This window comes from Sander lucioperca, chromosome 4, assembly GCF_008315115.2.
Source record: "Sander lucioperca isolate FBNREF2018 chromosome 4, SLUC_FBN_1.2, whole genome shotgun sequence".
Lineage (NCBI taxonomy): Eukaryota > Metazoa > Chordata > Actinopteri > Perciformes > Percidae > Sander > Sander lucioperca.
Genome location: NC_050176.1, coordinates 14,494,118 through 14,516,259, shown reverse-complemented (window position 1 = coordinate 14,516,259; position 22,142 = coordinate 14,494,118). Strand labels below are relative to the sequence as shown.

General features: G+C 40.4%; 2 protein-coding genes across 4 annotated transcripts; both read left to right on the top strand.

The window, feature by feature from the left end:
• The first annotated feature begins 1,467 nt into the window (after nucleotides 1-1,467).
• Nucleotides 1,468-7,673, top strand: arpc1b (actin related protein 2/3 complex, subunit 1B). Its single transcript, XM_031289400.2, has 10 exons — nucleotides 1,468-1,740; nucleotides 2,363-2,505; nucleotides 3,322-3,426; nucleotides 4,199-4,421; nucleotides 4,535-4,642; nucleotides 5,975-6,211; nucleotides 6,302-6,377; nucleotides 6,667-6,866; nucleotides 6,999-7,089; nucleotides 7,261-7,673. The coding sequence occupies exons 2-10, from the start codon at nucleotides 2,442-2,444 to the stop codon at nucleotides 7,297-7,299; spliced, it is 1,143 nt and encodes a 380-aa protein (XP_031145260.1). The 5' UTR covers nucleotides 1,468-1,740; nucleotides 2,363-2,441; the 3' UTR covers nucleotides 7,300-7,673.
• An 858-nt stretch (nucleotides 7,674-8,531) lies between these two features.
• Nucleotides 8,532-21,781, top strand: LOC116042977 (monocyte to macrophage differentiation factor 2-like). Of its 3 annotated transcripts, XR_004897178.1 has the most exons (8): nucleotides 8,533-8,900; nucleotides 13,090-13,171; nucleotides 13,362-13,522; nucleotides 13,784-13,858; nucleotides 13,949-14,050; nucleotides 17,451-17,520; nucleotides 17,625-17,976; nucleotides 18,166-21,781. XR_004897178.1 is itself a non-coding variant. In XM_031289461.2 (7 exons), exons 1-7 carry the CDS (start codon nucleotides 8,887-8,889, stop codon nucleotides 17,826-17,828), a joined length of 708 nt encoding a protein of 235 aa, XP_031145321.1. In that variant the 5' UTR covers nucleotides 8,533-8,886; the 3' UTR covers nucleotides 17,829-21,781. The 3 variants fall into 3 exon arrangements, 2 of the variants coding, with proteins under 2 accessions (XP_031145322.1, XP_031145321.1); XM_031289461.2 differs by having other exon boundaries at nucleotides 17,625-21,781; XM_031289462.2 differs by lacking the exon at nucleotides 13,784-13,858 and having other exon boundaries at nucleotides 8,532-8,900; nucleotides 17,625-21,781.
• Nucleotides 21,782-22,142: the final 361 nt, after the last annotated feature.

Below are 22,142 nucleotides of genomic sequence, written 5' to 3'. Positions count from 1 at the left end.
GGTGCATATCATTACTCTTCTAAGCAGCCATGAATTGTTTGTGTTACTGTATTTGTAATGCATTTTGAACAAGTGTTTACAGACATGCTGGTGGGAGGCTCTGTGAGGCTGTGCCTTAAACTAAATGCTAACGTCAGCATGCTAACACTTTGCAGGTAATTTGGTCCATAAACCAAAGAATTGGAGATATTTCAATTTTAACCTCATGGTTGTGCTAGATGGATTTGTGTGTCATGAATGTGACAAAAGTTCATGGTAGTCTATCTGATCTTGGTTGAGATATTTCAGTTTGGACCAAATTGGTTGACCAACATTGCCATCCCTCCTAAAGCCATGTCACTAGCATGGCTAGAAACAAAAAAATAATTAGACAGAGTAACAGAGCAGACTGCACCGGTACCATACAAACAAAATCCTGGAAACACTTTTTTTTTTGCTTCTTCTCAGATATACCTGTACATTAATTAATACACATTGCCAGAGTCACACGGGGGGAACCTAGGGGGCACGGTGGAGCATCGGTTACTGTCGCCTCACAGCAGAAGGGTTCTGGGTCTGGCTCCATCCCTTCTGTGTGGAATTTGCATGTTGGGTTTCTCTGGGTCATCCAGCTTCCTCAAACAGTCCAAAGACTTGCAGGTGTTAGGTGAATTAGTGATTCTAAATTGCCCTGTAATGTACCTGTGAATGGTTTTCTGTCTCAGTGTAAGCCCTGTGATTAGCTGGTGACCTGTGCAGGGTGTACCCCGCCTTTCGCCCAATGTTCCACAGACAGGAAAAAGTCGGTAACACTTTACTTGAAGGTATCTACATAAGAGTGACATGACACTGTCATGAACACAGTCATGACACATGAACCCTAACCCTAACTCTAATCCTAACTCTAACCATAACTTGTCATGACAAAAACCGAATGACACTTACTAAAAGAAGCGTTATGTCATAAACGTTTATGACTTGTTTATAATGTTAATGACACGTTCATGACAGTGTCATGTCACTCTTATGTAGATACCTTCAAGTAAAGTGTAACCGAAAAGTCTGTTCTTAAATTTCCAGAGTAAAAGTGAGGGGATCTTTCGGGTAAAGCTTGAAAAGTCAAACTACATGAAACAACAGGAGCAAATATATTCTACATTCTAAGTCAACAACTTTTCTTCTCCTGACGCCACCCTTTTCTCCACCCTTTTGCAGTTTACTTTTCGTCCCTCCCCTTCTCCTTGTTCCTCTTTCTTTATGCAGAATTGACCATACGTCCCTCCCCCTTCTTTTCTGTTTTTCATGCTTCTTTTGGCTTCCCCCTCAGTCTCTACTACTTCCTCCTTTTTGTAGAACATTGCATTGTGTTCCTGCGCCTCCCTCTCCTCCTAGTTTTACTGAAGCAAAAATGTCTGTTCTTTTCCCTTCTGTTTCTGCTAAAAATGAATGCTCACATTGTTGAACTGTGAAACCTGTGATCTTTTCTGCCTCAAGCATAAGCCAGCATAAACTTCCTGTATGTCTCCCCTTCTGAGTTTCACTGTACCCTCCTCCACTTCCTCCTCTGACCTCTCCTCCCTCTCTTCAGCTCAGTTTCTCTCTCCCTGAGCTCACTCTCTCGTTGGCGTTCGCGTTGACTGGCCAGAGTCCGCGAGCTTGAACACCCTCATCTTTATTTGATCCACCACCTTCCTCTGCATCTCTTCTTTTCTCTCTCTCTCCATCTCTGCAGCTATTCACCCATTCAGTCCGGCCCTCAGGGTAAGTAGCCTAGAAAATATTTAACAGTTGACTGAGTATGTTTAGACATGTCAGTAACGCAACGCACACATCCACACACACACACACACACACACACACACACACACACACACACGCACACTTTGTAAGTGTAATGCATTTCAGGAAAAAGCTAAAAGTATGCAACAATCTCTCCAACCTACACACACTCACTCGACGTGGATGTTATTATGTTAAATTTGTTTTCTGAAGTTGGTTCTTGTAAAATAACAGTGTGATGGAGAGGTTTGTCTTGATTTCCTGGGTGTGTGCTCTCACTGTGAAGTGTAATGTTTGTTTGGGGATGTGTGTTACCCTTGACCTGTATCATTCCTCTCATGCCTCTGAGAGTCTGGATTTCATTAACACAACCTGAGTGAGATAAGTTCAGTGTGTTTTTCTATGCACAGAGGGTTAAAATCAGCTGATAGTGTCCATTTTTACTCCTCAAAGTACCTGAAATAGTCTGGACCAACTCTTCTCAATGTATCTTGATAAATAGTTCTGTAAATTGAATTATAGTTTATAATGTAACTTTGTTGTGTGTTTTTATTTCCCTTTCAGCTTCTTCCTCATAACAATCTTTTAACTTCTGTTTTTCTAGACTTGACTGTTATTTCCCAGCTAACCAGCCGCTGGTTCCACACACCCCTTCCTGTTTTGTTTCTGACATCTGATTGGTCATGGCGTACCATAGTTTCCTGCTGGAACCAATTAGCTGCCATGCCTGGAACAAAGATCGTACCCGTAAGTCTGCTTGCCTCCTCTGATTGGTCACTTGGGGTTAGTATTTCGGAGGCTCTGAGTCGCCTCCTCTCTGAACTGCACACAGTTTTAATCAGACATCATGGAACATCTTGCTTCAACTACAGTCTGCGCCAAAGAACAAATAGTGTAATAGTCGGTGATTTGTGATTGGCTCCCAGGTGGGAGAAGGTATTTCCTGTTTCCTGTAACAGTAAGGGTGGCGTCTGGAGGCCTTTCTGAGAGGCTCTTGTGCTCAGTTAGCTGCAGGAAACTAACGCCATATTTGGCTGTTTCGATCAGAGCTTTGGTTTCTGGGCAAAGCGGATGTAACAGCGACTGTGGTTGAGTCGAGTCATACATTTGTAGTTTCACTCAACTTGTAAGCTTAACACTTCAGTTTGCTCAACTTGCAGGCTGAACACTCAAAAAACAAAAATCCACACTAAAGCACGGATACTGCTGCTCTCAGACAAACACTGCTTCTGACTCATCTGCTGACTTAAACATGTGCAGGGTTTGCTACAACATTATGGGAAGGAAGGTTGCAGTTCTCGCACTTTGTCTATTTTAAGATACCATGTGTCTGTGTGCTGCCTGCAGGCAGATACATACTGTATTTTTCTAGTTTTCTCTGTTCTCATGCACCCAGTCAGCTGTTCGGTGTACCGCTTCACTGATCAGCCCCACAAACCTCTCCCGTCAATCACTCTGTACTTTGTCCTCACACTGGTGAATTTCCTGTTTATATGTTTCAATGATTTGCAGTGCTTTCTCTGTGGATGCACAGTGCACTTAAATGTGTTTTTTGTGCTTTAGAGATCGCCCTGTGCCCCAACAACCACGAGGTCCACATCTTCAAGAAGGATGGGACCAAGTGGACCAAGATCCATGAGCTGAAGGAGCACAACGGGCAGGTGACAGGTAAGACACAGTCACACACACACACACACACACACACACACACACACACACACACACACACACACACACACACAGACACAGTTATTTACTTTAATAACTTTTGTATGTTTCCCACAAAGTTTAGAGACATTCAGGTGAATATACAAAATTCTTGGGGGTGCTGTGTGATATCATAATGAACCTTGTCAAGTAGCAACTAGTTTAATAGCTCAATACACTATTTCATTTTCAGTGACTGATAATACATTGCCTTGCTACAAATTTAGCTAAAAACTGTCTCTCCAGTGGTACCTAATAAACAAAAGTGGAGAATTTTAAGTAACAGTTCAACATTTTGGGAAATACACTTATTTTTCTTCTAATTGAGAGTTAGACGAGAAGATCTATACCACTTTGCAAAGTGCAATAAATACAACAGCACTTTTTGCACTTGGCACTTTAATTATTACAGTTACTGTTTAAGATGTCGTATTGTCTGTACAGTCATATTTGTCCTTTTATGTCCTAAGATCTTTCATTGATTCTCTGTTCATGTTTTTATGTTGATTTTAAAATTATTTTTCTGTTACATGTTTGTGTTGTGAAGCAACAGATTGTAGCACTATGCCTAAGACAAATCCCCCCTCTGGGACAATACAGTTTATTCTATTCTATTCTATTGTGTCTATTAAGTGTTGTCAATCTTCTCAAGTAACTTTTCAAACTTTTCCTTTAAATAAATATGATGAATGGACAGAGATAAGATAACAATCAGAGTTTCTTTCTCCTGCAGGTATCGACTGGGCTACAGACAGTAACCGTATAGTTACTTGCGGAGCGGACCGTAATGCCTACGTGTGGACCCTAAAAGAGGGCACATGGAAGCCCACCCTGGTCATCCTCAGGATCAACCGTGCTGCTCGCTGTGTGAAGTGGTCGCCACGAGAGAACAAGTTTGCTGTAGGCAGCGGCTCACGCCTCATCTCCATCTGCTACTTTGAGCAGGAAAACGACTGGTAAGGTTTTACAGGACTGCTTCCTGATGGCTTCCGGTCCCTAATTTACATGAAAGGCTGAATTTGATTATTATGAACCATACGCTTCTAGCATGCTGTGCTGTTACCTACAGGTGGGTGTGTAAGCACATCAAGAAGCCGATCCGCTCCACCATCCTCAGTCTGGACTGGCATCCCAACAACGTCCTGCTGGCTGCTGGATCCTGTGACTTCAAATGCAGGTATCAGTGAATCAAAAGAGGAACACAGTTGTGTTACTAAACTTGTGAGGAGATTTTGATGACTACATTTAATACCTGCAACTACTACTTCTGTCTACTCTGTCCGTCATGGAAGAGGGCTCGCTCATTTTTCATTCTTTCTCCCATTTTTTGTGGAGATTTTCCTTATTCAAATCGAGACTCTTAAGTATAAATTGTATCATGTGCCGCACAGTTTGTAAAAACCCCTGAGAAAAAGGTTGAGTTTTTTTGCTGAAAACATAAATGAAATTGACTTAGACCCCTATTGTAACTTTAGAAATCAAATTCTTAAAGGTCCCATGGCATGAAAATTTCACTTTATGAGGTTTTTTAACATTAATATGAGTTCCCCCAGCCAGCCTATGGTCCCCCAGTGGCTAGAAATGGTGATAGGTGTAAACCGAGCCCTGGGTATCCTGCTCTGCCTTTGAGAAAATGAAAGCTCAGATGGGCCAATCTGGAATCTGCCCCTTATGAGGTCATAAGGAGGAAGGTTACCTCCCCTTTCTCTGCTTTGCCCGCCCAGAGAATTTGGCCCACCCATGAGAAAGAGAGAGACATCATGGCTTTCAAACAAGCAAAGTGGCAGTTGGTCAAGGCCACACCCTCCACCTTGCCCCCCCCCCTCTCTCCTCCTCAATAGCTACAGACACAAAAATGGCACATCCTAAGGAAAGCTCATTGTGGGACTGGCTCTACTGGCTGTAATTCTGCACCAAGGCTGAATTTCGGGAAAGAGACTTCAGATACAGTATTAGGGGACCACTAAGGCCTATAGAAAAGCATCCAAAGAGCACCATGTCATGGGACCTTTAAAGCAACACCAAAGCACTTTTCCTCTTCGGTCCCCCTACAGGTTGGAAGCAAAATTGTCCATTACAGTTTCTTATGTCTCATTCGAACTACAGATCCACCGCCCGATCTGGCAAACTTGCATAGTGCGGTTATAGCCGATAGAGGGCCGCAAAGTGAATGCAGAAGTGCCGTTCACCCTGTTACGAGTTGATGAACCACTGAAACGATTTTGGAAACATTATTTTAAGGTACAAAAGAATCTTTGGTGTTGCTTTAAATATAAACTAGGCTTAACGCCTAGCCTAATCTAAAGTCCAATCCTATTCTTGATCATTCCACAAAAATGTCATCACTTCATATGCATTTAGCTCATTTCCATAGCACACAAAGACAGAACAGAATAAATAAATCAAATTGTCTGGACCTCCCAGTATTGATCAGCCATTGTTTTCATCCTCTTTGCCTCTCTTCCTTGTATCTTGTTAACATCCTGAACCATCTCGCCCTTGCCCACAGGGTGTTTTCAGCCTACATTAAGGAGGTGGAGGAGAAGCCCGGCCCCACTCCCTGGGGCAGCAAGATGCCGTTCGGGGAGATGTTGTTTGAGTCTGGCGGAAGTGAAGCAGCGGGTCAGACCCTAGCTGGAGGCGGTGGTTGGGTGCACAGCGTTTGCTTCTCACACTCCGGCAACCGTCTGGCCTGGACCTCCCATGACTCCACTGTGTCTGTCGCAGAGGGAGGCAAGACCGGCACGTAAGAGAGGGCTGGGCAACATGCCAGAGTGTCTGTGTGTTTTAGTGTGTGTTGTGGGTGTGCACTCTGACCTTTGTTATGACTCCACAGGGTGAACAGTCTGAGCTCTGAGACACTTCCACTGCTGTGTGTCACCTTCATCACTGAGAACAGCTTAGTAGCAGCTGTGAGTATTCAATACATAGCCAACATTTATTCTGTTGTCAATTAATCAGTTTATTCTATCCACATTTACTGATTTTGTGTGCTTCTGGGGAGGTTGAGAATATTTACGAATTTATTCTGCAAGAGAACCAAATGTGAAACACAAATGCAATGCTAACTGACTTATTACAACCAGTTACAACCATAATCACAAGCGCTATCTGGTATTTTATTACCATACTGATGTTATATCCTGATGTTATCTTCCAGCTTCACCTGCATTGCATCCTCATGTGTTTCTGTTCCTCCAGGGCCACGACTGTTACCCTGTGCTGTTTGTGTACGACAGTGCCAAAGCCAGCTTGACATTTGGTGGAAAGCTGGACGTTCCTAAGCAGACGGCCCAGAAGGGCATCAGTGCCAGGGAACGTTTCCAGAACCTGGACCGTCGGGCCTCAGAGACCCAGAGCACTGACAATGACCTGAACACCCTGCACAAGAACAGCATCAAGTGAGGAGAGAAAATAGACATAACTTATTTTTTGAAGGCGCGCATCATCATCATTATCTCTGTTAAACAAGTGGGGTTTTTTTTGCAACATTTTATGTTTGTGAGTTTAAATTGTCTCAAACTATATTTCAGTCAAATCTCAGTGCTGGAAGGAGGACGAAACCAGTGCACCAAGTTTTGCACCACCGGCATGGATGGTGGAATGAGCATCTGGGATGTCAAGGTAACAAACACACACACACACACACACACACACACACACACACACACACACATTGCACAGTTTACACAAGAATACACTGATGTGGTAAAATCTTAATTTGTGTGATAGCCTGTTAACATGTTTTCCCAGACATAATATGAACATCGTTTTTAAATATTTCTTTTTTTTCAGACTCTGGAGTCTGCAATGAAGAACTTAAAGATAGTCTGAACTGAAGTTTACACCACTCCGCATAAAGTATATTAGCTTCTGGAGATATGAAGAAAATCTGCTGCCTTACACAAAGCTTCTTGGCCTTATTTTAATCAGGTATTTTTTTTAATATGCAAGTTAAACGATCAGACTCGGGTCAAACAGTGTTTGTAATCCCTCTGAAGCTCACTGCTGAGCTTGTTAAACTCAACACTGTATACAGAGGGACTGACCACAGGTCTGCAAACGGTACTTAATGAGTTATATTAGTAAAATCAGAGAGAGCTCAGTCTGAGCTAAATGCTTAAAGCAGGCATTTTATATTAATCACTATGAAAGCTTATGCTGGTCATAATATGCATTTAATAAATGATTGCTGTTACAGTGCTCAACAATGTTTGGTTCATTACAGCTGTGTCACATAGCTTATTGTTTTTGAAAATCTGGGGATTTCAACAGCATGAGGATGTTGAACTCGACAGTTCTTGATCTTAGAACCTCTGCTCCTTGAAGGGATTTAGTAAAACACTTCCATAAATTTGGGATATATTCTTACCTTCACTCTCTAGTATGGATTCTACATTTCCCATAATGCAACTTGCCAGTATATTGCAATAGAGCCTAATTTAGTAGTACCCTATAAAATCGTTCAAACTCCACTGCACATCTCAAAATGTGTAGCCTCTCCATCAAACCACCGATAACCCATCTTTAATTGATAACCCAGATGACATCACTATGACATCATAAGGGGTTATTTCTTTCCAGACTTGACAAAGCTCCTCCCCGGCCACAGAATATAGGCCTAGCAGCTGTTTTAGTAAACTGACTAGGAACTGTTTCTTGCTAGCTGAACACAATAAAACACTTAACATTCATCATCATATTATATCATCAACCAGCCTCAAACTCCGTGCCTGCATCGCCACCTAGAGGTAGAACCAGGAAACGTACTTACAATAACAAATCGGCACAATTTCCCCAGCCATGAATCAGTCCCTCAGAAAATGATGTGGCAAACAAGCCTGTGAAAAACAACCCTCCTCACCGAGTCCTGATGAGGTGAACCGGCGGAGCTCTAGCAGAGACAGAGAGAGACAGAGAGCGACAGAGAGAGAGAGAGAGAGAGAGAGACAGAGAGAGAGAGAGAGACAGAGAGAGACAGAGAGAGACAGAGAGAGATAGAGAGAGCGAGAGAGAGAGAGAGATACAGAGAGAGAGAGAGATACAGAGAGAGAGAGAGAGAGAGATACAGAGAGAGAGAGAGCGAGAGAGAGAGAGAGAGAGAGAGAGACCACCAACATCAACACTACCAGAGACCGTCCCCGACGCCCACACTTCCGGACTGGAGCCTCAGGAGGCAGCTGGGTCGGGATCAGTGACTGTAAAAAGAAGGTCGGGATGCATCTATCTCCCGGTGCTGTTTGAGATGAGGATAAGACGACGACGTCTTCTCCGGTGAAACGGCGATGCTTTAGACCGGCCCGTTACAATCTGAGCACAACTGATCCAAATCGCGGCGGTTATTCGCCCAACACTCAGAGGGGATTCAGGCTTTAGCCATACTGTCTGTCTGCTGTCAACTGTTGCTTATTTCCACTGTAAATGAATCTTATAAGGTAGGTGAAATCATTGTATGAACCGCTGATCAATTAGAAATCTTTATCATAATGCTGCCTCATAGAGGTTTTAATGATGATGAGGAGGATGCTAAGGGTGATGGAAGGGTTTGGGAACGAGCTGGTTTAGCCGACATTTACATTTCAATATATCTTATGACTGATGATGTAATAATATTATAGCTCAGGTTTTATTTGCCTGACAAGCATCATTATTAACACACAAACACACACACACACACACACACACACACATAGACAGACCTGCAACTTCCCTCCTCCTCATCGTTGTCTTGCTGTCTCTTGTCTCTTTCCCTTTCTGTGTGCACAGTATTTCTTGAAACACACAGTAGGCCACACAAACACACATCATCTTTTATATTTGGTCCTACATATTACTTAGGGCTGCACAATATGAGGATTGTGATAATGTTGAATATCGCAATAACGATATTAGGCCTACTCGCGATACATAAACAGATATTAAAATGTGCTCAGTTCTGCATTTCTGCTGCTTTCAGTATTCTTCTACAGTACAACAAATTGCTTGTTGAATTTAAAACAAATAAAAGTAAAATCATTTTCAACATTCTTTTATAGACAAATTGAACATTACATTGAATATAAAAGCACCACTAAAAAAAGAATGACAGTTACATTATACATTACATTATAGTTTTCTTCTGATATTTTCTTTCAACTAACACAAAAAAAAATCAGTTTTGTGTCGCAGCCTTTCGCAATGTGTATATTGCGCCAGTTGATATTGCGATGACAATAAAACAAATATATATATATATATTGTGCAGCCCTACTACACATGGCAGCCCACAGGGTCTGGGTCCAGGGTCTGGGTCCAGGCTGTCATGGGGGTTTTGGATAGATTTAACAGAAGGAAAAGGTCAAACAAAGCAGACCAGAGCTGCAACTGACGATTTATTTTCATTACCAGTTAATGTGCCAATGCTGATTGCTTTTTGGATTAATCAACTGTTTTGTGTGTAAAAAATCTGAAATAGTGCAAGTTCCTGGAGCTCAACAGTCCAAACCCCAAAGATGTTCAGGTTACACTTATATTAAAATAGAGAAAAGCAGCAAATCCTCATATCAGAATGGCTGGAATAAGCAGATATTTTTGCTTGATTAACAACTGAAACATTAATTGATTGTTTCAACTCTAGAACAGACCACACTGATAAGACATTTAAAACTCAAATGTTTTCTGGTTCTCCTTAGCTTCTTCATAAAATCAGATATGGAAAACTGTTTCATGTCTGAGTTTAATGTGTTGTCATGCTATAGACTGAGGCTGTATGGCAAATGATCATTATTAAATATAATTTAAGTTGTCATGCATGAGTGCACAGATGCCATATTTTAATACTTTAAGTAATTTAGTGTAATACAAGATACAGTAAATTTTGCTTATTATTTATTTTTCTTCATTCAGACCTTTACACGACAACTTAAACAATTAATGTATTAGTAAATGGTCAGAAATCAATCAACTAGTTTGATAATTGATTAATTGTTGACGTTGTTTTTCAAGAACAAATGGCAAATATTCTCTGGTTTAAGTTCTTCAAATGTGAATATTTGCTGCTTTTCTGTGTTTTATGTGATTTTAAACTGAATATTTTGGTCACACCAAACAGGCCATTTGAAAACTTGTGAGTGGCGTTTTTCATTAACCTATTTATTTTGACATCCGAAACAATCGAAAGAATCATTCACAGATGAATCAATAATGAAAAGAATTGTGTTACATACTTCCTCTAAACTTCAGTATCATTTCACAGTCAAACTAGCAATGATGTCCACTAGAATATACGGCTACTAATGGTTAATTTCACTATTGATCAATTCATTGTCTTTAAAACATCAGTCAATGATAATTCCCTTTCACAATCTCACAGAGCACAATGTGACATCTTCAGAATGCTTGTTTTGTCAGACCAACTGTCTAAACCCAAATATTAAAAAATATATATATTTTATTTATAGTTATGTAAGAAAAAGAAAACAGCAAATCAGGAAACTGGAACCAGACAGTATTTGACATTTTTGATTATTATTAAAATTGTTACAGACTAATATTCTGTTTGTTGACTTATCATTTATTTAACTAATTGTTTCAGCTCTACTAGAAGGTTTTTTCTCCACCATTTTTTTTTTAATTACTCTATGTAGTCTACTTGATATACACTGATACACAAAGAGCAGTACTAGCTTGACCATAAAACTGTAAGATTAATTCATGTTCACCATTAACTGGACTGAGGTTTTGGTCTTCATGGTTCAATAAGACAATAAAAGCGTTCCTTCTGTCTCTCCTGCTGTCGTATTACAAGAGTGATGATGTTTCCGCAACTCTGCGCCTCTGTCCACTTAGTGTGTCTCTCTGTCTGGCCTCTGGCCTGGTAATTATCAGCCAGCTTGATGAAGTCATTAATGACCCGGCCAAGCCTGCTGGGCTTGGCACGCACACACACACACACACACACACACACACACACACACACACACACACACACACACACACACACACACACACACACACACACACACACACACACACACACACACACAGACAGACAGACAGACCACACCTATTTATTTGGGACAGGACAGTGTTTTTTTTGGCCTGGGTCAGTTAGTATAAATAACTCTGAATTAGTGTCACTCTAAAACAGATGCTTAAGAAACAGGAGTACAATATAGGAAAAAGGAAAAATTAGGCATGTTTGCTAAAATATGTTTCCATCATTGTCGTTATATGTGAGGTGGATTTTTTTATCCTTCTATCGCCACTCCTTCAGTTTTACCTCCTGTTCATCTACAGAAGGATCAGGAGTTGACGAGCTGACGTGTAGGAGGAGAACATCATGTTCTACCATTTCACACTGTTGCACAGCAACACAGAAATATAAAGTGGACAGATTTAAGGCTATTATCACTCCACTTGGACTGAAACGTTTGTGAAATTCTGTAGGCAGTTTTATCTTTTTCCCTGAGGAGATGGCAAATATATATATATATATATTAAGCTGTGCATTTTGTGCCATATATGTATATATGGACAATGATGCCTGTTGATCTTCTATGTTTGGCTGAAACATCTTAAGGTTAAAGATTGTCCTATGCTCAAAAATTCATATATACATATGATTTTTTTTATTTGAGTGGTATTCCTTTTGATGGCTGCCTGTCTCTCATTTTGAGTCCCACCAATCTTAGAACAGTATGTGTGTGTGTGTGTGTGTGTGTGTGTGTTTGTGTGTGCGTTAGGAAGATACGCTAAATCTAGGTCTCTTATGAAATCTGGCCCTGCAAGATACAGCATAAAAATAGGGTGTGTGTGTGTGTGTGTGTGTTTGTCCATTTGCCTTCCTGCATGTTAATTTAATCATTGGGAAGCAGAGAGAAGACATGGTCGGGGAGAGGGAGATAGGAGACATGAGCAAAGAAAGATGAAAGAAAGGAGGAGTTTTCTAGTGTGGAGGGAGGAAAAGAAAGACAATCCCTGCTCGGTGGTTTCCTTGACAACAATGACATCACTGATGGAGTGCCATCTATGCTACCTCCTCATACCTCTTGAGCAGTTGTGTGTTAGTTTTTGTTTCTGTTCAAAGCGATACATTTGAGTTTATATGTATATATATCTGCATGTTTGTGTGTGTAAGAATATGCAGGCATATCTGTAGATGTGAATTGTTTATGAAAGAGATCATCAGGACTAACCCTTTATCGGTTCAGTCGTCCACAGTTACCCACTGTTGCCAGGCAACAGCAGTCATGGCAACAAGTTGAAGCATGATCTACCGTTGCTAAGCAAAAGGACAGGATGGGGTGAAATTTTATGAGCACCATTGAGATACAAATGGACACAAATATTAAAGATGTTCCATGTGGTATAGGACATCAAGAAGAAAAACATTATAGCTCATATGCAACCCTTTAATACCCAAAAATTCTGCTTTTAAGGGTAGAAATAAATTATATATATATATATAGTATTTTTTTGTTTGTTTAAAAAAAAATTATATATTATTTTGAGCTCTGAGAGTGTGTAGAGAAAGATTCATTGTTGCATGTTGCCAAAACTAATGTCTCATTGCAGAATTTAGTTCAGATAGATTTTTTTTCTAAATATAACAACTTAAGTCTGTTCATTTTCTGACGATTCCAGGTTTATGAACAACCGTGTTCCTCCTAACAAGAGATACCAGCCCACAGAATATGAGCATGCTGCCAACTGTGCCACGCATGCGGTGAATACACACACACACACACACAGAAAAATCCAGCACGATTACATAAACAGACAAATGAGAAACGCCTCCAGATTCTTTTTAAAACTAGTCTACACCTACATCATGCACTGGATTTCAGTTTATCCTGCATGTTTGTCTGCTTGTCTATCTGTATCTCATGTTTCATTTATGTTATGAATTCATTTAGCTATGGATAATTCCCAGCCTGCTGGGCAGCTCAGTGTTGCACTTCCAGTCGGAGGACCAATGGGAGCGGCTGTCGGCCTGGGTGTATGGGGCGGGACTCAGCTCGCTCTTCATCATCTCCACCCTGTTCCACACTGTGGCCTGGAAGAAGAGCCACCTACGGTACAAGCACACAAAAACACACACATTTTCAACACTTTAACTGGATTGTAATATTGCAGATGATGAATATGGTTAATGGCTAGAAGAGGACACTGAAATAAAGCAACCTGCATGGCCCCTTCTTTTACTGCAGAGACACACTAGAACAAATATGTATATCCCCACACCCCAGATTTGTTTCTGAGAGCTGAAACACACTGATGCTACATGTATAAACAGTGTCACTCAGTTGTCATGAGGCTGTTTGGTCTCTCTCTTCAGGTCTGTGGAGCACTGTTTCCACATGTGTGACAGGATGGTGATCTATTTCTTCATTGCAGCCTCCTACGCCCCTTGGTAAACAAACTAGCCTGCTAAATGTACATATGTATTTGTATTTGTATATGCAGTATTTGTAGTTATGTGTTCCTGTTCATGCCTCAACAGGCTGAACCTGCGGGAGCTGGGTCCCTGGGGGTGTCACATGCGCTGGCTGGTGTGGGTCATGGCCTCTTTTGGAACCACCTACGTCTTCTTCTTCCATGAGAGGTCAGTTCATGCAATCATTCATATACTTTAATCAATGTTGGACTGTCTATTTATTAAAGTGCTCATATTATGCTTTTTGGCTTTTTCCCTTTCCTTTATTGTGTTATATCTTTTTTTGTGCATGTTATAGGTTTACAAAGTGAAAAAGCCCAAAGTCCACCCCAAAGGGACTTACCATCTCCAACAGAAAACACTGTTCACAAACTGCTCCAAACAGCTCTATTGTAGTCCAGCCTTTACTTCCGTGATGAACGTGCGTCACTTTGTAACACACGTTATAATGCTCGCCTAGCTGCTAGCGTGGTACACCCTCATACTCTGCTTCTGGCTGGCTAGTAGTGCTTACCTAGCTACTGCGCATGTGTGACTCCCAACAAAGATTGAACAGAAGTGAGATGTCTCACTCTGTAGCTAAAACAGAGAGCTCAACACACAGGGTGAAAAGAGGAGCTGCAGCAATGTGCAGCACAACAAAAATATGGTGTTTTTTGAAAATTAAAACATGTAAACCTATTCTGGTACAACCTCTAAATACAATTATGAACCTGAAAATGAGCATAATATGAGCACTTTAAAGTCATCAATGTTCCTCCCGTCAGACAACACAATCTCAATTCAAAGTACCACTTACTAGCTTTTTCTGAGCTTAAAGCTGCATTCTGTGATCCTCATCAGCAAAGCTCAGCTCAGACATTATATTTTTTTCCCCCAAAATTTAAAATCTTTAAGCACCTATATGTGGAAATGGTTGAGATGTGTGTAAGGTAACTTAAGGCTGTAACCACGCATCACTTTTAAACTGTAAGTGAAACTTTTCATACATCAACATGCTTTTTAGATTCAAGACTATAGTTGTTAATGAGATGTAATATCAGTCATTGTTTCCTGAGCTACTCTGATCAAGCTTTATGTAATCAAATGCATTTCATTGATAAAAAAATCGAAAATCAACCCTGGATAAAAAGTGCAGAAAATGTTTAAAACTATTGTTTGAAAACTCCAATATAAAGAGTACATTTTTGGTAACATTAACTGACTGAGAAAGTAATTGTTAACGCTTCTGGTTTCACATTACAGGTTCAGTAGGTAACATTTATCAAAATAACTTTCATACGTTGTATTTGCCAGAGATGTTTACAAGTCATTTTTTGGAAGTCCAAGTTGAGTCTCAAGTCTTTGAGCTCGAGTCCAAGTCAAGTCTCAAGTCTTTGAGGGGCAAGTTCAAGTCAAGTCTCAAGTCTTTTGCCACGAGTCCAAGTCAAGTCTCAAGTCTCTGGCCATCTGATCTGTCCCTAACACTGTATTGTTAAATCTTATGAATTCAAAGCATGTCCTGTAGCTACCATCCATACAGTACAGTATCAAAATCAGTTGTAGGATAGCTTTATGCTATCTACTTAACACATCCCTCTAGCCCTCGGACCTGGTGAAATATTAACCTAAGTCTGTCACATCATATGGATACAACTATAAAGATACAATGTGCCTGTTCCCAGCCTTGTTCCCAGCCTTAACACTTTGCGATGGTTCGCTTGTTACCTGTGACAATATATGCTAAATATAACGTCTCTTTCACTCAAAAAAATCTGTCGAAGTGGAAATCAAGAGAATAGTGGCAGCGCCACACCAGTTACAGAACAACATGCATCTCAGTGTCAGTCCAAATTACGCACAATAAGCAGTTTGAACTCACTGATGTAATGCCATTTATTTTCTAAGTGTTGGTACGCTCAGTGAAACTGAGTCCAGCGCGAGGGAGATCCGACTCAGAGGAGGAGAGGTTACTGATGCCAGCGTCTCCACGGCAGGTGACAATGCACACGGATCTGCTGCGCCACGCATGGATGAAATAATGAAATAGTAAATAAGACTACGGTAACAGAAATATGTGCAAAATTAAGACAGTCAAGATGGCCCAGTGTTTGGTGGACCGGGTACACCTTGTTCACTTAATAGCCTACAAATTATCCACGGGATCAATTACGCATCACATGAGTTTGCCTACCCGACACAGCGTTTGTTCCTGGGGAGATGGATCTGTGCGTCCTGCCTCCTGTGCACCATGGATGTCTGAGCCTCAGCAACTACTAACTATAAAGATACTATTTGCCTGTTCCCAGCATTAGCACAACACTTTGCGATGGTTAGCTTGTTACCTGTGACGATATATGCTAAATTTAACGTCTCTTTTACATTAGCGTGTGAGTGAATGACCTATTTGGATGTGTTTTGAGATGCCTGATGAAGTCCGACGTTGTTGATCCGGCATCATTTATCTTGGTGCCACACACCTTGCATGTAGCTGCTCGCTTACTGCCACTGTTTACAAAGTTATTGAAAGCAAAACTAATGACAAAAGGCACAACTCTGGGAGGACTTGGTGTCGCCATCGGCAATGCAATTTTTGTATATGTGAGTGCACGCACATAAGGCATAGCGCATGCGTTACGTTGCACATTATGGCAAAGGGCAGGGGACATGCAGCTTTTCATACGTTTCCCCAACGTATATGCGCCAATAAAAGAAAATAAAAATACATGAATAAATGTAGATTTAAAAAGCAATAATTGCATGAAAACAGGTTGTTGACGAGTCTCGAAGCTCGAGTCCGAGTAAAGTCTGAAGTCTTTTGGGTCGAGTCGCAAGTCAAGTCTGAAGTCTTTTGGGTCGAGTCCGAGTCAAGTCTGAAGTCAGCTGTTTGTGCGACTTAAGTGCGACTCGAGTCCGAGTCTCAGACTCAAGTCCCCGTCTCTGGTATTTGCTCATCAGTATATCCTGACAGTGGTACATGAGACAGATCATCTGTGAAAAAATTACGTTTCTCTGCCTCCCCCTAGTGTTACTAATGGCATTTGCAACATTCCACCACGCCTGAAGGAAAACAACCAATCAGAGCCAAGAAGTCTCTAACGCATTGTCAATCACTGCTTGTGAACTGAGGTCAAACTGTCAAACTAGGCAGGGTTGAATAGCAAATCAAAATTCTGTCTATTTCTCACCTCAAATGTTCTCAGAAACAAACAATTTTAGAAACTTACAATGTAAGCGTTCGGTTTAGCTGTAAAATGAAAAAAAGTTTGCTCCAGCTGGTCGGCCGGTGGGCGGTGCTTGGTTTTGGCTTGACTGTTTTCAACATGTTTGCTGTGGGCAAACTTTCTCATTTTACAGCTAAACAGTACGCTAAAATTTGTTTCTGAGATCATTTTAGGCAAGAAATAGGCAATGCAGTAACAATTTTGATCAGCGCAGCCTAGTTTGACAGTTTGATCAGAGGAGGGTGATTGACGTGGAGTGTGACACAGTTGAAAACTCAGATAAATCTAGTAGGTGGACCATTGAGTTGACATTAATGTGTCGCAAGGCTTAGTCTTCCATGCTGAAATATTCCTCTCTGTGTCAGGTATAAGATCACGGAGTTGATCTGCTATACGGTGATGGGAGTTTTTCCTGCCCTGGTCATCCTCTCAATGGTGAGCACACTTATTGAGTCATCTGTAGTCTTTGATGTTTTGTCATTTCCTCATTGTAATGTCTTTAAAAACTTAAACGTAATAAAATGTCTGCTTCTTCGCAGCCGGAGCAGTCTGGGTTATATGAGCTGCTGGTGGGCGGAGCCTGCTACTGTTTGGGGATGGTCTTTTTTAAAAGTGATGGTATCGTCCCATTCGCTCATGCCATTTGGCACCTGTTTGTAGCTATGGGAGCAGCCATACACTACTACGCCATCTGGAAGTACCTCTATGCCCAGCCATCCAGTCAGGTCCAGACCTCCAGATGACATCCGCGCTGACCTCACAAGTAGCTCTTGTGTTTGAGCAACTTCAAGGGGTTAATGCGAGCTGTGTCCCAATTCAGGTGTTGCCTCCTTTGGAAAGCAAGTGAACCTCCTCCACAAATAAGATGGTGTAGCCTCACAGTAACAAAAACTAATGGTGCATTTAGGTGATCCTCGTCAACTCGTGAAGCAAAAAAAACCCCACATTCATCACATGGTTCATCACCAGAAAGTTGCACTCAAATGGCCAGTACAGTTGTAACAAGTCTACTGCAACGCTAGCTGCTCGGTGAGGCTGTACTTATGCACAGCGGTGCTTTGAGCTAAATGCTAACGTCAGCATGCTAACATGCACACAATGACAATGTAACATGCTGATGTTTAGAAGGTATAATGTTTCTTAATAATTATATAATCATCAAAGTTGCATTTTATCCTGAGAGGGGAATCAGTGTCTGAACTGCACCTACTTTTATGGAACTCTATCCAGTTCATTTGAAGCCACAAATACAAACATCATGATGATGCTAGAGGCTTGGGGATCACCAAAGTCATTAAGATACATTTTCTGGGGACCATGAATGTCTGTACAAAATTTCGTGAAAAAACTTTGGTGGCACAAGAGGAAAAGTCAAAAGTGGTGAACCGTCTGACCGACTGACATTGCCATCTGTAGGCTGGCCAGCATAGATAAAGAACCAGTAGTCAAAAACAGGCAGGTTTAACGGTAACTGAGTTTACAGTACCAGTTGTGATGTTTCTCCTTAACACACTTATTTACATCATTTATGAGTTCATGAGGACATCTGAACGCATCATTAACCAATTGCCCTGCATGCAATGGATTGTAGGATACTGTGGTGGATACTGGAAATAATTCACCGGTTGTTTTTTGCCAAATGTGTCAAAAAAAAAAGGCTGCGTTTGGAGGACACTGCATTGAGGCGGCCTTTTAGCCTGTTGTAAAAACTCTGGACTTCAAAGGAGGCAAACCCGTCAATCAGGACACAGCTTTTTTTATTTTTATTTTTACAGATCCAGTTTAGTTCGATCTTAAAATATTTTTGCAGGTACTTTGGTTTCATTCCAATAATCAGGGTTTAATTACTATTCTTGGAGATTTCTCTCTATGTGGTGCATGTCCTGATTCAGTGTTCAGAAGCTGAATTGAAGGCATTGTCTTATTGTCAAGTGGAGGACAATGTTTACAATTAGCTAACTTGACTATCATAGTTTCAGGACATTATTTAAAGTATTATTATCATCAATAACAGAAGGTTATGGTTTGATTATATTTAGGAGGTTGCGACATCAGTAATTTACTATTCCAATTCAGAGCGCTAGATAGTATTATTACTGTTTGTTAGTTGTGCTATCTACACTGTAGTATACTATGTGGTTTAACAGCAGTTGCTTCAGTCAGTGATTAACTGTGATTTCTAAATCAAGCATGACTTTAGAATAATATTTTCTTTAATGTCGAACATACAGATGTTTATGGTTTTGGTCTCGGAGACTTGTGTGCTTCCACTTTTACCTGGCTCTACACAGTAGATTACCAAGCATAATTCCTGAATTCTAATAGTTTACTGTTGTTGATTAGGTTTAGTAAGTGGAGATGTCATCAGTACAATTTATACAGTATATATTTATTAATGACGTACAGTATATGTTGACTTTATCTATATTTTCTTCTAATGTACTTAAAGTATCAGCTGATTATCTTCGTCATCTTCAACTTAATGAGTGGGACCCATTTGATAGAGTCTGTCAAAGTTACATGGTTGAACCTCAGAAGGGAAAACCACTGTCTGATTCAGCACTGCCAGAAGACTGACATACTGCCGTACCTGATAGCACACTACTACCATAAACGTTTCACACTTGAAAGGAAACTGAAGCTATAGTATTGTTGAACAATCTGGCCCAATATCAAGGCATCTCAGGTGTGTGTGTGTGTGTGTGTGTGTGTGTGTGTGTGTGTGTGTGTGTGTGTGCGTGTGCGTGTGCGTGTGCGTGTGCGTGTGCGTGTGCGTGTGCGTGTGTCCTATACTGTCTGACTCCCATGAATCCAAAGCCTGTAATCGGCTGAGTCTATGTTTACATGTGAACGCATGTACCTTGAACACATAAAAAAGTATATTTGAAATATGTATGTACTCTCAGTGTTAAGCTGTATGTGGTAGCACATGGTAGATTGGACGAGCTTGATAAATGTGGCTAGAGGACCAAAAGGTCATACCGTCTAGTATTCATAGGTGTAAAAGAAATGTATCTTGTTTAACATCTTTTCGCTGCTGTCTGTCTCTCAGGATTTGGATCATTTGGGCTTTAAAGCCTGTGAAGCCACATTCAAGGACCACTGAAGCTGCTCCGGTTGTTTGGGCACTGTCTGGAGTAACGAAAATGATCAAAAGCTGTAAAGCTGCTTTCTTTAATGCTGGCACCACTCCATACAGCTTTTCTTGCTTACTCACATCACCAAGTAGGGCAGAAGCCCAAAAGGTTTTCTGCAAGTTTTACATATGGGTAATATTTATAAAGTAACCAAACAAGAGAAAACTTTAAGACAGATAGAAATTTAAATAGAACCACTACAGATATTAGAGCAGCAGATGTGTTTTTAGATTATAAAGAACTAGAAAAGATACATTCACCAAAGCTGCACAAACCCCTAAATGTGCTGTAAAATCCACAACATATGCATTAAGATTTGCATCAAACTACACTGTGATGAACACTTATGAGATGCATTTTCATCCAAATAAGTGCAGTAGTTCTATAGAAAGTGAGGAAGGTAAAAAAAAAGGTCTTATCTGCAATGTTAATAGGTCATTAAAAAAAAGTACTGGATGCACACCAGAAATAAATCATTTGTTTCTTATATGGCCAAACTTTACACTTTTTAACATATCCTGCTAATTAGCTAAACAATATGAGGAACAAGCAAAGAGATGGGAATGCCAGCATAATCTTTTTGGCAGAAGTAACAAATAATATTATAGAATAAATCTGCACATTTCTAACCAGCTGTGCAGGAATTGTCTCCTTTGCTGCATAACTGCCCCTAATCAGGTCCTGGGGTATACTTTTAAAATGTAATAATGTTCAATCTTCAGTATAACTCTAACTTTTTGTAGATCTAATTTACCAACCAGCATATGAATGCATCATTAAACTGTAGGGTCCAAAAAGAAAATCCTCTAGTGACAAAAACCCCCCACCAAAAATCAATCAAATGTATCCATTACTTTTTGAGACATCTGACCAACAAACACACCCAGGTTGAAAATAACCTGAAAGTAACACAAATATTTATTGTTGTCATTATACCATTTAGGTCATTAGGGAGTGGTAATTTATTGTCACAGTGGACTGGGAATTACATTTGTCACACTGTGGATATCTCAGTTTGGAATTAAACTCTTTAGATATATTCTCAAATTTAAGAGTACCTTTTAGTATTGGTACTCTAAGTGTTTACTTGAGCCTCTGAGAAACACCAAATGATTGAGCGTTTACTGTTTTGCAGAACTTGGGAGTATTAGAGCCTATTTTGACTTGCTCTACAGGCAGGTTTAGTGACTTGATATGAAGTATTTGAAGGTTTAACGTGCGTCTGTCTTGTCTTGGTTATAATATCTGTCTCATTCAGGCATGCAGTGCCCACCTTACTTTGTATAGAGTTTTTTAAACTCTCCATGAAGCCTTCATGGACCCTCTGTATACGGTTTATACACACTCTGTGATTGTGGAGCTGCTGTTCTCAGTGCTGCTGGTGTTTTATTTCTGGTCATACGAGACTGATTATATTATCTATTATTTCTCTCTCTAGTTTTCATATTGGTTTTTCTTGTGTCTGTGGTGCTTTTGTGCGGTGATGAGCCTATATGACGCCAACAATGCTTTTATCTTTTCTATTTCTCTTGTAATAAAAAAAGCTTTTTCATGGAGTATATTCCTGGACTCAACATTTTATAATGTTTCACCTCTTTGGAAAGTGTTGAAGGTAAGATAGCGGCAACTTATTACATGTTATCATACAATGAAATATAAAGATGTGAAATAAATGAAGTATAGCTATTTGGATATATGCGCTGTGGACAGTATGATCTTTGTATCATTTTATGATGATGTCTTAACCCTTTTTCAGTGCTTTGAATTAACCAAACGTTCATGTTAAGGATACTAAAATAAATCCGGCAGAAGGATTTGATAAGATTAAGGATCACATTTTTCAGAAGACGTTAGTGGTTGTTAAAACACAATACTGTTATTATAAAACCATAAGATTGTGGAGAGAATGAAATCTATAAT

What these genes read in the sequence shown, in the direction of transcription:
- arpc1b (XM_031289400.2), top strand. Translation starts at nt 2,442, where the DNA reads ATGGCGTACCATAGTTTCCTGCTGGAACCAATTAGCTGCCATGCCTGG. An exon ending in GCACAACGGGCAGGTGACAG is followed by an intron (nt 3,427 to 4,198) that starts GTAAGACACAGT and finishes TTTCTCCTGCAG; the next exon opens with GTATCGACTGGGCTACAGAC. An exon ending in CTGCACAAGAACAGCATCAA is followed by an intron (nt 6,867 to 6,998) that starts GTGAGGAGAGAA and finishes ACTATATTTCAG; the next exon opens with TCAAATCTCAGTGCTGGAAG.
- LOC116042977 (XM_031289461.2), top strand. An exon ending in CCAACTGTGCCACGCATGCG is followed by an intron (nt 13,172 to 13,361) that starts GTGAATACACAC and finishes GAATTCATTTAG; the next exon opens with CTATGGATAATTCCCAGCCT. An exon ending in GTCTTCTTCTTCCATGAGAG is followed by an intron (nt 14,051 to 17,450) that starts GTCAGTTCATGC and finishes TCTCTGTGTCAG; the next exon opens with GTATAAGATCACGGAGTTGA.